This window comes from Grus americana, chromosome 3, assembly GCF_028858705.1.
Source record: "Grus americana isolate bGruAme1 chromosome 3, bGruAme1.mat, whole genome shotgun sequence".
Classification (NCBI taxonomy): Eukaryota; Metazoa; Chordata; class Aves; order Gruiformes; family Gruidae; genus Grus; species Grus americana.
Window position 1 is genome coordinate 55,255,708 of NC_072854.1, and position 15,638 is coordinate 55,271,345.

At 42.8% G+C, this 15,638-nt stretch overlaps 1 protein-coding gene and 1 long non-coding RNA gene across 4 annotated transcripts in view; one reads left to right on the forward strand and one right to left on the reverse strand.

Moving 5' to 3' along the window:
* Positions 1-6,860, forward strand: part of LOC129204145 (uncharacterized) — a 29,153-nt gene extending 22,293 nt beyond the window's left edge. The window contains exons 2-3 of the long non-coding RNA XR_008576291.1: positions 4,911-4,985; positions 5,593-6,860. This is a non-coding gene — a long non-coding RNA (uncharacterized LOC129204145). The remainder of the gene's footprint in view (positions 1-4,910; positions 4,986-5,592) is intronic.
* Positions 6,861-7,388: 528 nt separating this feature from the next.
* Positions 7,389-15,638, reverse strand: part of CEP85L (centrosomal protein 85 like) — a 155,156-nt gene continuing 146,906 nt past the window's right edge. For all 3 annotated transcript variants that reach the window (XM_054819548.1, XM_054819546.1, XM_054819547.1), the window contains exons 11-13: positions 13,909-14,016; positions 13,311-13,524; positions 7,389-11,941 (exon numbers count right to left, since the gene is read on the reverse strand). In XM_054819548.1, coding sequence (XP_054675523.1) covers positions 11,778-11,941; positions 13,311-13,524; positions 13,909-14,016 — 486 coding nt within the window. In that variant the 3' untranslated portion in view covers positions 7,389-11,777. The remainder of the gene's footprint in view (positions 11,942-13,310; positions 13,525-13,908; positions 14,017-15,638) is intronic.

Sequence of the window (15,638 nt, forward strand, 5' to 3'; positions counted from 1 at the left end):
GCTGCTGCAAATGAATCGTTTCAGGAAGGCCCTACGACACGGTGTGCCTCCCTGCAAAGGTACAGAATGGCTTTGCTCCAACGTTGAGCCGCTCACTTGTCGGCGCAGGAGAGCTAACGGACAGCTGGCAAAACGGGGAGGGAAAGGCATATGTCGTAAGTACAGAGGTCACACGTCCAGCCTCCACGGCCCTTTGGATTCGGTGGATATTTTACTTGCCACATGCTTAAGTTCTGAATAACTGTGAACTTTCAGAGTGTTTTACTTCACTTTTTGGGGTCGAGTTGTTTGAAAGATGGGAAAAATCCTGTCAGCATTATCACCTGCAAAATCTGTTGAAGTCTTAACTTATTTAAATGAGCGAGCTAAATTATTGGAGCAATGTCTGCCCCCCTCAGAGCTTGGGAAAGGCTCTTACTTGCGAGCGAATGGAAGGTTTACGCAAACAAGTTAACAGCAGCGCTAAAGGTAGTTGTAGCTGGCAGAGATTAGTTCATCTTCCAGGTTTGGGAGCTGTTGACTGTAATATGGAGCAATGAAGACTCACCCCCATGGAGGAGGCTGAGGCTACGCGTTTAAACAAACTGGACACCCACAAATCCTTGGGCCCTATGGGATGCACCCACAAGTGCTGAGGGAGCTGCCTGATGTCACTGCGAGGCCACTCTCAATAATCTTTGGACAGTCGTGGCAAAGGGTCCTGAGCGCTGGAAGAAAGCAAACATCATTGGCGTCTTCAAGAAGGGCAAGAAGGGGGGATGCAGGGAACTACAGGCTGGTCACTCTCGCCTTGATCCCTGGGAAGGTGATGGAGCTGGAAACTGTTCCGAACATGTTAAAGACAAGAAAGTGATTAGGAGCAGTCAGCATGGAGTTACGAAGGGGAAATCAGGCATGACTACCTGACAGACCTCTACGACAAAATGATTTGCTCAGTGAAGAAGGGGAGAGCAATGGGTGACATCACCTTGCCTTTAGGAAGGCCTTCAGCACTGTCTCCTATAATATCCTCATGGACAGACTGATGAATTATGGATCCTATTGCCATTGTCGGTTAATTTGTCTGTAAGCCTGTAACCGTGTAGTTCTTTGCTTATTTAGAAAATAGACCTCAATTTCTTTCCTGAACTAGATGTTCTTACTTTACGTGATCAAGGTCTGTGACTTATCCTTTCGCTTTGTAAAGTTACCACTTGCAATGTATGTTACAAACAGTTGAGTTTGTTCCATTTGTGGAAATAGTAGAGGGGTTTGTTACCAATTCTAAGTTGTACAAACAAATCTACCAGGGCTTTAGAAAACTGTACATAAATTGCAACACTCAAACGAGCCATTAAGTCCCAAGCCAAGACAGCTTTGACTCTTCCATTACCCAGCAAGTGGTCTCAGTCATAAAAGTATGTCCATGCTGAGTGTAGTAATGCCTAAATGCCTTGCTCTGAGCGTGGGAACTGGCAAACCCAGCTCAGATGTGCACCAGAAGGGTTTCTGCCTCCTGCTATGTGGAGCAAAAAGATGCCTAAGCTGACCCACAGGAAACACTAAGACGGCCGGGTACCTCCTGCCTCCGTCCCACACCAACCGGCTCCCAGAGAGGCTCCTGAGTAAGAGCAGGATTTGCAGCAGAAGTACCATCCTGCACTCCCTCAGTCAAATGCCCCTTTAGACACAGCCAGCTGGCTTGCTCAAATTCCCCCAAAACTTCCGAAAGTCGTGGGCAGGCTGCCTCCTCTGAAATACACTCTTCTTCAGTAGCTGCGTGGTGGCCTCTGACTTTCAGCAAGATGCTTTGCCCCCATTTTACTATGGTCTATCCTCTCATAATTAAGGTGTTCTCCCGGGAAGTAGCTGCTACAGGTTTGTACCCCCTCAGCTTCAGGAGAACTGAACCCAGGTACCCCAGGGACAAGGGAAGGGCTTATTTCCCAGGCAGGAGGTTAGCACTGCTCCCCGGGGGCCCCCTCGCTTGCCCCAAACCAGCACAGCGACCGCCACGCAGCGGGGCCAGGAGCAGCGCACTGAGATAACCTGCTCAAATGCATTCGTGCTGTAGCCCAGACGCTAGCCCAGGGGTCTGTAAACGGCAGCAAGGGCACAAGGGTGCTTTTGGCAGGACAGCAATCGTTTCTTTCTTTCGAACCTCTACCAGGAGCTGCTTTCCAGCCCTGCTGATGGACGCGCCACACCGTGTGCACTTCCTGGGGGAAATAACAGTAGTTTGTTGGGTTTGGTTTGGTTTTTTTTTCTTTTTTTCAATTAAGAAAAGCCCTCAGTTATAATTGCTGATTTCTTTTTGGCAGAGGAAGCATTTCTGCTTCAGACTCCAGAGCTGCTGGAAAGAGTTTAATTCCCAAATGAGGTATTTTAAGGCCAAAGTCTCCTTTTCTTTATGCAGGCTGGGATCAGTGATGAGCCTTGAGAAGGTCAAGGCAAAGTTTAGCCAATGACTTGGGGTTAATTTTTTTTTAAAAAAAGGATCAGTTTTGTATTTATTCTTACATTGTCAATATATTTTGGAGTCAGGCTGCACATACTTATTTTAAGCTGCCTGGGATCCCCACGCTGTTAGCTGCTCTCGCAGCCATTTGGGGTAGTTTGGATGCTGACCTTCATAGTCACTGCAGCAGCGCTTTGGGGAAGAGTTGGGACTTTTCAAAAACGCCAGCACTTTGAGAAAACAATTTTCTTTTTAAATTGGTGAAAATCTAGGTGTTTTCAGCTCCTCTCACCTCCAAGACGCAAATGGATGTTTGAGATACCAGGGTCTGAGCAGACCATCGCTTTTGCTTAAATGCTTTGTAACATATCCCCTGCTGAGCCATGCCTAGCACTGGGAAGGTTGTTACCCAGCCCTGCCTGCCTGATTTCACCCCTCCACACCATTTGGGTTGGCTCCGTTCATGCAGCCACCCGCGCAGCGGCAGACCCAGGCTCTGAAGCTGCCCCTGGCCAGCAGCAGGATATACTCACTCATTGGCTCTTCATGGTGGTAATTAATTTTCATGAATGAGGATGAGGGAAAGGGTGTTAGAAACAGATTGATTATAATCAGCTTTTAATTAAAATGTTCAAACCATAATTTAAACTAAAAATATCCTATTACTTATCTTTGCTATTTCACGGCCACTAAGGCAGCGGGTGATAATGTAACTAATGATCTGATTGTCACCGGCTCGTATAATAGAGCGTGTCTGGGGGCTGATCAGATTATGCCATCAATCAAACCCCTTCGCAGCGCTCCCTCCCTCAGCAGAGCACCCTGCAGGGGGGTGGACGCCTGCACCAGCTCCCTCCCAGCTGTAACCTTTATTTTCCCTCCCCAAAGTGATGGGCTCCCATGAGGGGGACAGAAGTTAGGTTGCAAACTGCTGAAGTTTGATGATCTCCTGATCATTGTTATAATACTTGAGGGATGATGTTTCATGGCTTTAACCTGCCAGTAAATCATATTTATCAGATCCATTTTGTTAGGACAAGGGGTAATGGCTCTAAGCTGAAGGAGGGTTGATTTAGATTAGATATAAGGAAGAAATTCTTCACTGTGAGGGTGGTGAGGCACTGGAACAGGTTGCCCCAGAGAGGTTGTGGAGGCCCCATCCCTGGAAGGGTTCAAGGCCAGGCTGGATGGGGCTTTGGGCAACCTGGTCTAGTGGAGGGTGTCCCTGCCCATGGCAGGGGGGTTGGAACTAGATGGGCTTTGAGGTCCCTTCCAACCCAAACCATTCTATGATTCTGTGATTCTATGATCATAACAGAGTTACTGACCAAAGAAGGGTCCAGAAACTGGGTCCTGCCACCCAGACTCTGATGTAAAAAGGACAATAAAGACTTGTCTGGATTAATGGGAGGGTGAGGGCCAGCAATGTGCCAGGGTGTAGCTGAGCCTGCAGAGGAGAAAGCTCGGTTTGAAAATCCTGTGGGAGCTTTCAAGTGGCTGAACGGAATGAAGACGTGTGTGTGGGGGGGGGTGCTCAAGGTGTAAGGGCCACCAGGACGCCTGAGTGGGGTTTTCAAGGACTGTAGTGGGGTGTCAGTGTCACACAGACTTGAGAGCCTGTCTCCCAGCTAGGATTTGTTTGCAGTGGGACAGAGGGTCTTCACCAGCACTCTTGCCCCACTGCGTGGCTGCCCCACAGCTTCAGACTTGACCCAGGCACCAGCATTGCTTTTGGGCCACCTTAAAGCATGGGGCTCAAAGGCACCGACACAAGACCAGCTTCCTGAACAGCTCAAGTGTCTGTGCATTGGGGAAAGATGGATCATCTGAAAAAGTTTGTGTCATCACTCACTCTGATCAGAGCTCCCTCCATCCCCGGTGCTGGATTCCCCCCAGTTAGCTGACAATAAATTAGGCATTGTCCAATTTAACCATTCCCAGATCAAAAATAGCAGAAGGTTAGAAAATGCATCAGTCTATTAAATCCTGTCATCTGAATCGCCTTTAGAAAGGCACGCTGTCGTGCTCTTCTGAACAGCCATGTCTACGCAGACAACTAGGTGTTTCCTCCCTGTCCTCGCTCAGCTGCAAGCCCAGAGGTAACGCACCTGATCCCTGCAGTTAGAAACACAAAACCAAACTAAAATGTCTGAAAGGGATTGCAGAGGCCTGCAAAATAATTTGGTAAATTAATGAAAGTGGATATGATGACAGAGAGTGTAATGAGTCCTTGCTCCAATTACTGCATTAGCTTCAAGATCTCAGCCAAACTGATTTCTGTAATACGCCAGCTCCGCAACACGGGCGTCATAAATACCAGCCATGAAGAAAAGAATGGCAATTAATTTGTCATCAGACAATCAATAGCAAAAGGAATGTTATAACCCATTCAAATGTAAAGATTAAAGGTTTATTTTTGTTAATAGTAAATCATTACAATTGATAAATATAAGGAACTGTTGTCTCATTACAGAAAGCGGTTGGTTGCAGATGCAGACAGTTTGAACTACTTTTCTCTGCTGGCTGAGTACAACAGTCCTGGGAACAGGTAAGAGGGTAATTTGCCTTCACTCTCTGCCTCTTCCTCCCTGTGCTGCCACAGGAGGGATAAGGTTTACATTGCTGTGATTGAAGCTACAGGCTGCAGCGCCTGTGCCACAGCTAGCCAAAATTCTTAATGAGCTTGACCTCACTGGTGCTGGAAAGGGCAAGTTGGCTTCTCGAGAAAGCAGGAAAATCCAGCCTCTGGCTCAGCCCACACTGGAGCATTGTGACCACTTTTGCGGCCGCAAGGCCGGGGTCTGGTTCCTGACTGCCCGAGGCAGAGCTCAGCCCTGGGAGGTGGGGCAGTGGGGAACCGGCCGAGCAGCAGCGGGGCTGTGAAATACGCTCCAGTTTGGCACCTGGGGCCACCACAAAGCTCAGTACAACCCCTTTGGTCTGGGAGGGGCTTTTGGCATCTCCCTGGCAGTCAGGGGCTACTTGTATTCTCAGTTTTTAATGCTGGGGAGACAAGCTTTTTTGATACTAAATTCTACTCTGTTTCCCCTCGAGGAGGAGTTTTCAGTCCATCTTACCACCATTCACTCTCTCAGCAACAGATAGCATTCTTCTCAACCAGAACTTGACAATGGTTGCTTTTTTCCTTCTTCCAGGCAAATGCTTTCACAGGTACACAGACCAGTAAATCAGTTTTCTGGTCTATTAATACCCACGGGTTGCATTCTTCAGGGGAGCTGCCAAACCGCTCGTGAAAGAGCCCCAAAGCATTAGCTGAACCTATCAGGTTCCCCACTAATGGAGCAGGCTTCAACTCCAGGACTTGAAGCATGCCTTTACCTCCATGAAATTCAGACCTGCGACACCAAGAAAAGAAGGAGAAAAGCAGCAGCCGCCCCCAGAGGGGGAGTAACTCACACGAAGTAGGAAGAGAAATATGCACATACTAAAATGTAATTAAGTATCGTCATTGGTAGTATAGGCTTTCCCCTGCCACTTGGAAATTCTCCAAGTATACTGAACCCATTCACTTACAAAACAAACAACCCAGCCTCGTTAGCACATCCTGCAGAATTGCCTAATTTACATAATGTAGGCAATCTACTGCGGATTTAGCTGTTGCAAGTTGTCCTCATTCAAGATGCTGCTGTGTTATGTGCAGCGTTATTGTTTAAGGTTTCATTTTTAGCCACAGTTGGAGTTGTATTTTGTTTGTGGCATAAAGGCAACAGAACATTTTCTACCACTACTATTGTTAGCAGTGCTTTAATCATGATACTTTGAAACCTAAACCTGACTTCGAGCAGTTCCCAAAAGGTCACCCTCAGAAATCTTACGGAAAGTTGGCATCTGTGCAGCCCTTTACATACATTTATACAGGGCACAGAATGTTTGTAATTGAGTTAGAAGCCCATCATTCAACATTCAGTCACAAGGCTGGAGGAAAGCAAGTGATCTCTACCATATATAATGCATTAGCTAATCAAAGCGAATTTCCCAGTGCCTTTGAAAAGGAAATGTAGCATCAACTTGTGTGCTCTGCCCGATGCAGAATACAGGGGAAGAGGGGAACATGGCTCTACACACAAAGCTCATTCAGCACTTGATACTCAGTCCAGGATCCAAGATTTCTCACAGGGAGCTGTTGGAAAAGGAACCATTTTTGGGTGACCCCACTTCCCTCAGTGCTTGTGAAGACTCCTGCTACGTTGACGAAGATCCTTAACCTTTGACTCTTCCTCAGACCACACTAACTTGACATGGAAGAGAAGTCAGCATTGCTTGGCTGTGTTGGACTATACTGACCTGCAGTACTTCACGCAGCAGGGATTTCTGACTGCCTTCACTACTGCTCAGCCTGGCCAGCCGTCCAGTTGTGCTTTCTAACTGAAGAATAATAATTAAAAACACGTGTCCTTTCTGATTGCCAGTGTTTTTCTTGGTACCAGACCCACTGCTGGTTTTGTTTCACCATCCAATTTTCTTTTTTGCCCTGTGTGACTGGCTTTGGGGCAACCACGCTCCAATGCTGATGAATCTTTCAGCAACTTTGAAACTAGCTGTCGTAACACTTCTGTCTACTATTTTGTAACAACTTCGGGTTTTTTTTGAAAAGTCCTACCTGTGATATCTCCAATCAGCATCCAAGATGGATAACAGGAGCATCTGCCTAAAAAAGCATCAGGGACTTCACAAGGAACTCTGCTCTAAAATTCTTTCACTACACTGAAGTAATATTTTTGCTATCAAGGCCTTGATTTTTTAAAAAAATTAAGGCCAGGAAGAGAGCTCAGTCAGGTGGTATTCAGGCAGAACTCCAGACCACTGAAGGGAAGCTGGGGTGGGTGTTGGGAAGATCTTTCATGATTCCTTTCTTGTCTTGTGCCCTTGGTCCAGCTTTGGTCACTTCTGTCACATGCCAGACACTGGACAAATGAGAAGCATGAAGAAATCACTTTTGTAACAAAATTTATTTTTGCTCTGTGGATACAAATCCCAAACATCAACAAACAAATTCCAGTGGAAAAATACCAGTCATTAACAATGAAAACTTTTATTATTATTTAATAAATAGAACTTTGGCATTCAAAATTCTAGCTGTAAACCCTACTTTAAAAAAAATTACAAAAAGAGGCAAGAACAACAAGCCTAAAGCTGAGCCAGCCAGTGGCTCCTTTACTTTTTACAATGAACACATTGTGATTAAGTCATGACAACTCTATTTACATATGAGGTATTCTGAGCGGTTCAAAAATTGAACTCAATTTACAAAACTACCAGTCTTTGGGGACTGATCCAGTACATATGTCAGCTGTGCTTTTAAAAGATAGCTCCAGATGCTCCTCCCCACTGAACTAATGATATACTGTAATTAATATACACAAAATAAACACATTATGATTTGAGTTTCCTGCTCACGCTTCATATTCAAAAAAGCTGCATACTACGACCAGCCTAACATTCAAAGTGTACACCCAGTACCTAGTTTAAGTACTTCTGTTTCTAGACGTTATGGGAGAGTTCTTACTACAAAAGCTTATAAACAAAATATTGGCAGGTAGGAGGAAAACAAGGTGCAGTCGTCAGCATCCTAACAACTTATCTAAAGTTCAAGGGGAATATACACTTACTTCAGGCAAAAAAAGGCACAAAGGTATGCAGCTGCAGAATTAATATTGCTAATAAGCTACCAGAATATATCATCCCTTTAGATAATAGCCATTGATTTGTTTGCAGTCTAAGAATGCAAATTAGTTCAGAAGATCTTTTCCCCACTCACGACAGAACTCATCACATCAATGAGAAGAGCCCGATTACACCTTCCTCCAACTCCACCTGTGTAACATCACCGATAAGGACAAGGAAAACAGGAGCAAACAACGCCCATGCAGAGAGACTGCAGCGTGCCGTTGCTGCCCGTGCTAGGGCAGCACGTCGTGGAGGAAGGGGTGCTTTGCTTTCTTTCTTTCCTTGTGCTCTTACCCTGCAAGAAAAACGTCCAAAAAAATGTTTGAAACGAAAGGCAGGCAGCGAGGGCAAAGCAAGGAAGGAAACCTCTTGAAGTGAAAAGGATGAAATTTCAGCTCTTGTAATGACTTCACGGTCGCAGGCAGTTTCGAGTGCCGGAGCCTGAGTGGGTGGTTACAGCAATCTCCACAATTTCACACAACTATCATGCCACAAAGCTGCACAGCGGAGGCTAGCAACCTAAATCACATTTACACAACTGAGCTGCATTACTTCTATATAGTAAATACATAGCATCATCTATAGCTTGTCCGAAGACAGTTACTTTCCAAGTCTTTTTCAAAATACATTCTTGAATACAGTAGTTACTGTAAATATCTTCTAAAGGACTGTATAAATTCAATCTGAAACGATACAAAAAAATTACTGTACAAATTTGCTGACAGCCAGAACAGTACAGTATCCATTCGTTAGTGATTGTTTTTCAGCCCTTGAGATTGTCTAATAGCTACAGCAAAAAGTTGTCATGACTAAATCTAAGCAATTCCAATGTTAACATTCATTAATCACCTCTGTATTAAATATGCTGAATGAGACCACACACACTACATTTTAACCAATTAAACAATCATGCATATCTTAGACAAAGCTTATTCCATTTAGAGGCATCCGTAAACTGATGCATATATAGTAATTGCTACTACTACAACAGGCCAAATTTTAAGAAATCAAAGCAAAATACTGTATCACTGTAGACAGTCAATTGGTAGTCTGCATCTTTGGCTCATACGTCCGTCATTTACCTCCCTACTTTAATTTGACTGAGGCAGATAAACTCAGGGGTTTTTCTAAATCAAGTGCTTTAAAGTCAATATAAATATTACAGGTTCTGTAATAAAAATATTCAAATGCAAGATTACAGCATTGCAATCAAAGTATTACAAATAAAATGGGACCTCCTTCCTGAGGGACTTTCAACTAATACTTGAAGAGCATAAAAGCTCCTGAAGTGCTTTGCAATTATTAAATTACTGATCTCAACTTTGCAGTACAGTATCTCCGTTTAACAGGAGGGACAGTGGAGGCACACCAGCCAAGTGACCGGTTTAATAGTTCAAAGTGACTCAAAAAAAAATCTCCTGCTCCTCCCTAATTGCTCTAATAAACTCCTTGTTATTTCCACCCAATTTAGAAAAAAATGTTGCTTGCTAATTTTTTATAAGTACAACATTTCCATCTAAGGAAATAATAATGTGCAACTTAGGTGTTTCCTCTCTCCCTAATACCTCTAGCTTATTATCTGAGAAGCTATTGTTGAATTCTGATGGGAGGCAGATGCCACGAACTGGAGACTATTACTTCACTGCAGGGCAAAACCAATGAACTACACCAAAGGAACGAGCCGAGGCCCTCATCACAAAAGCCAATGCTGTTAGAGGCACAGGAAACTGTGCAGGCCCGTTTGTGCAAAGATTCTTATTTTCAGTTTTGCACTAGTATAGAAGCACACCTTCGAACCTACAGAAAGAGGAGAGAAATGTAAAATAAAATGGCCTCGGTTTTTACCTTGAAGTAGAGACACTAGGCAATTTCGCTTAAGATTTCATCTAGACGCTGTTTTAGTGCTCACAGGAGCTGAACCAGTCACATTAATCTATCTGAAAACACCATGTAGCAATAATATAAATAGCAACACTATTTTTCACAAACTAGTCCACATGTAGGTTCAGAATAGAGAAGAATGTCAAATAAATAAGTCTGTAGAGCTAAAAAAAAAATTAAATCACTAAATTATAAAAACAACATTAACAGTAACTGTTTAATGATGAACAGAAAGCAAAACATCACCAAGTGAAAACTTGTAACCAGTCTACATTGCTATACCATTTTTTTTTCTACTAACATAAATACAATCAGAAAACTGAAGACTCTAACGCTTTTGCCATAAAAATGTTACCCTAGAATTTATCTGGTTCTAACCGCTACGCTTTCTGAGAGATTTCTGCTGTTATCCACACTACGGGTCAGTTGACTGACTCGCACCTTAGTCATTGGAAACTTTCTTTTAATACCATATATTTAACTGATGCTCGTATATTTTCTTAAACGGTGTGATTTGAGAGTGGTTTTGCTCTTTGCAAGTTTTTGTTTCCTTCAGTTAACTACTATTTGACACCACGCATAGCTGTGCAGCTAACTTGCAGTAATGTTCCAGGAAATTAGAAGCGCTAATACGTCATCTGCCCCATGGGAGTGAAACAGCACTGCCAAATGACACTCACTGAATAAACTATGGAACATGATCTTATTTTTTTCATGTAATTGCTTCCTACATAAATGGAGAAATCAAGAATTCCCAAACAACGTGGAAAATTTTGCAGTCCTCAGATAACGGAGTACTTAATACTGCTAAGTGGAAACATTCTGTTCTGAGCCCTGATTTTGCCAAGTGCCAAACACCCGTTTTGTAGGTCTGGTAAAAAATGGTTGAGGTGGTTCACAATGTCATCAGAGGCCTTCAGGGATGGATGGTAGACCAGCCACATTTAAAATGGAGATGACCAAAGAGAAAAATAAGCATGGTACAAACAGTAAAATACAGTCTATTTCGACTTCACGTATTATGCTGCAGCTTCATGCCTTCCAGCTTCTCTGGGTTTGTCACGGACTTGATATTATTGAAACTTCTTACAGCAATGTGAGAATGCTTAAAACAATTTGGTAGCACTGTATTTTATGGACTTCATCTGCATAAAGGAGTTAAAACTTGATTTTCTTCCACTATTGGACAAACAAGCTAGGCATCCATTACTAAATATAACATCTTTTCTATATTAAATTTTTTAGGCAACTTGAAGAGCAAATACTTTTTTGTAGTGCTCCAAGATTGTTCCAATTGCAATTCCTAGAGCGAAGTGCAGTTGCAGAAGCCTCTGGCTTAATCACATACAGCTGTAGGTGCTTCGACCCTCTGCTCTAATTTCAGAACACAGATAATGCCATACAAACCCTTGATGAAGGAAAGGACTGAGAGTAGCAGCAGCATGGCTGTTTTGATGCTCCGATTCCAGAAACTAGGTGAAGTAATAAAATGAGCCCTAACAAAGGAAACAGAGTATCCAACTGAATCATTCTTCACAGCTTGTTCCTACATTCAGTAGTTTGGAGAAAAGATTTCTTGTAGTTTGTACCACTCTGTTCAAACAATGACTCTCCCATCCCCACCAGACTCCCGAGATTAAATATGCACAATCCTCAGAGAGATGCACGTGCGGCGCTATTTGCAGTCTTCCAATATGGCTCGTCAATAGAAATGCAAAGACCTGTGACACAGCAGCATTTAACCAGTCATTTGCTACTAGATGAAATGTTGTCATTGAGTAATGCAGTTGTCCCCCATGTCCTGAGCATAACGGTCCGACATCATAGTCCTTAACTCATCGATATCCTTTCGTAACTGACAAACGTCCAAGAGCTTCTTTGAAAGGGTTTCCGTGCTGTGGTAATTTTCATTCTCTTCAGCTGAACAGCTCAGCGCTATGAAAAAGAACACCCAAGGTTAAAGCTCTAGAAACTGCACTTTATGAATACTTCAACTAGTCAGTTCCCCTTGAAAAAAGGGGTACGTCACTTTAATTTACTTACATCAAGAGAATTCATGCTTTAGTATGATGAAAAGCGAACAAAATGTGGTACCGTGTGAACTTAAAGTCAATTACGAGTCCATCACTGCTTCTCTGAAAGACAGTCTTTTCTGTTTGCACCAAGATCCACACTTGCTAAAGTCCAATGGATCTCAACAGCAGTGAAAAAAACTGGCTAGAACAGCCATTTTTGAGAGATTTTGGAGGTTTCTAGCCACTCAGAAAAGAGAGGTAGGAGGGCCTGGGAAATGAGGCTATGTGAGATGACAAGACGGTACTACAGATCAGCTGCACTATTCACTCTGCTGGCTGATGATGGTCTCATGGACTTTGAGATTGGCATATGCTGCACTCCCCAGTACTTCAAGGGGCTACAGCGCAGATGAGTCTATGTGGCATGTAGTAGCTCTTGCTGCACAAGACTCTATACTTTTACCTTTCTGCCTTGCTGAAGGCGCAGTTCAGCAACCAGTCTATCTGATTAATTCTAATTAACACCCAGAAAACAATAGAATATGATATATTCAGGTCAAAAAAAAAGTAATTGTTTATTAAGCCTGTTAAAAGAAAAGATCTAACACAAACTCACTATGCTGAAGTTTTGTCTGACTGGCTTTAGAGCGTGCTTCTCATCTTCTGGTTAAGTTTAACAGCTTAGTAAGTGCTGAAGACTAGATGTGCCTTTAACAGTACTGGAGATGGAGTTGCCTGGCACTAGGTTTATCTAATACACGCAGACACCCTCACCCCCAAACCATGCATGCACATGTTCAAACAGTGGATGGGTATTCCTACCACTTGACCCCAAGGGCTTTAAACCAAAAATATGTGATGTAGCCAGACCAGGCCTGCTTACGCCTCACCTCCCCCATGAGTTTATACGGCAGAATACATTTGACAGAGAAGCACCCATTAACCCTCAGAGTGACTGCAGTATGTCTCAGGAGGGACAGACACCTGGCTACACACCTTTCTCTTCTAGGGCGGTGAACATATCCATGACTGGGTCCACATGAAGAGCCAGCTACCTTCTCTCCTGACTTGGCAAGGACCTGTGCAGCCATATGTATTTAGCAGCCCAAGTGCACTAAAAGCCCAGCTTTTCCAGAGAGCTCCAGGAGTACACTTCACGCACACCTGCTCCAGTTGCGTAGCAAGGGGGACGCTGGCCTGCCCAGCTGGCAAGTTCAAGCACCACTAGCTAAACTGTTACTCCTCTGTGTCAAAACACTATTAAACATTGGAATGACAACATCACTTACATCTGATTCCCAGTAGTAAGGAAAGGTTAGGCTCCTTGCCCTGAGCTCTCTGGGTAAGAATACTGCACAGTGCTTTCAAGTCAAACAAGCAATGAGACATTTCCTTGAACAACTGGTCTGCAATAGGCATCTTCTCAGATACTGGCTGCCTGGACTGTTCCACCTGCCACATCTGCTCCTTCAGGGAGGCATTCTCTTCCATCAGTCTTTGGTTCTTTGTGAAAAGTACATAGGAAAAAGGGGAAAGTTAGTCTGCAGCACGCATTGTAGCAGAAAGCTTCATGCTTCAAACCACAAACCATATAATTAAAAATAATTAATTTCCATACTTGCAATCAGTATTTCTGTACCCCTCTAAAGAATGGCAGATAGATAGCTTTACATGGCTATGTCATGTTACCATTGCTCAGCAGCCTTCACCCTTGAAGTTCTCACTTCCTGAGGTAGAGGTGGTATCTATTACATATCTGCACAGCAGCCAACACAGTCAAGTATACAATTAAGCTCATAAAGCCGTACTACGAGATCTTATAATCATTCTGTAAGGTTCTTCCCAGCTGGTGTGGTCAGGGGTTGGGTTTTTGGAGTTTTTACTTACTTCAGAGAGAGTTTTATTTAACTGCTCTATATTCCTTTCTTTTTCTTCAAGCTCATTTTTCATCTTCTGAACTACCAGCTTTTCTTGCAAAAGCTTCTCTTGCATAGACTAAAATGAATGACAACACAGGTAATGATTTAAAAATTTCATACTTTATATTAGCACTGACAAAAAATGCATCCTCAGTAAATTTCTAATTTTCAGTTATTTATTGGTTTTGTATTAGTTCTTAAATTTTTATTTTCTACCATGTTCACCTGGTAATATTAAACTGGACCCCAACAGCTCTCTGTATACTAACACAGCTATTCCAAATACCAGTGAAACCCTTTAAATAAGCAGTATCTGTTTAGAAACAAAAAGACTATATGTATGCACAAAGTCTAAAATAACCATGCAACATCGCTTATTCTAGCCAAATAATTTCATTTGAAACAAGCAGCAGATTAATGACAGCTAAGCTTCAATTGTACAATTCCAGGTTGTAAGGGAAGATTTTTTTGGCCTCTACTTTCCACGAAGACCATGGCAGGGCTTCCTACAACCTTTCACAATATAGAATTCACCTCACCTTCTATACAGCTGAGAAGAAATCCTTTGAAAGTTGATACAGAGCAGCAAGCTCCTTAAAGTGATTCACAAACAAGATAAGAACAGTCTATACAAGTCTACTGTGCTGAAAAAGCAACTGAAGGCAAAAAAGTAACATTTGTCATTTATAGTGTAATTTTAAACAGATATAATAATTACTATTTTCAGTAATGAAAACAGCAGTAAGTTTCTAGGATGCTGTTGTACTTAAGTAGTGACGCTTTTCATGACTGACTGTCAGATCAGTCATAAGCAGCAACAAACAACTGCTGCAAAACGGAATCAGCTGCTGCCAATTCCCCAGTTTTCACCTACAGATTTGAAATTGAGAAATCATGAGATATTTCCAAAATGGATTTTTTGGGGTGAATTCAGCATGACCGCAAGTGTCTTTGTTGTTAAAAGCACTCATGTTTATTCCACTAGTTGGCTTTTAGATCTGTAGATATGTCTTTCAAGGTCATCTAGCAAAATTCAGAAATAGGAATATTCAAATCACCTATCTGAATACTAATAACAATGAATAGTGATTATATAAACTCCTGATGCTTTAAAACAGAGAGATCTTTTCAGCTTTCATCAAGAAAAAAAAAATCCTCTTTTATGGTTAATGGTATTGCTCACAAATCCAACGCTGTGCTAGCACAGTGCATATAAAGTGTCCTCTCATCCCTAGCTCAGCACGTTAATATGTAAAACCTGTTGCCCAATTCCAATTATAAGATGCAAATCCAATCTCATCATGCTCAAAATACAGCTGGAGCACTGGTGACAACGGTGCATGCCTTGGCACAGTTCTCATTGTAACCTTCCACAGAGTGGAACCAGAGACCATGATGGGAGGAGGAAAAGTTGCATTTCACAAAACGATGGGTCTCAATTTATGAAATGACACTGTCCCAGAAGAATGTTCTTTCTTGAATCTCTGTAGGAACAATCCTCATGATTCTTCTTCCAAAGCAGACAACCCTCACAAGGAATATGATAACTTAAGTAAGATGCTATAGAAAGATCAAAGCCACTCTTTAGTAAAAGATATCTCTAAATTGCTGCACTATGACTCTGCAACCTTATTCAAAGACAAAAAAACCCCAAGCTCCCCACTCGCCAGAACCACAGCAAATTGTGTCAAGCTATGT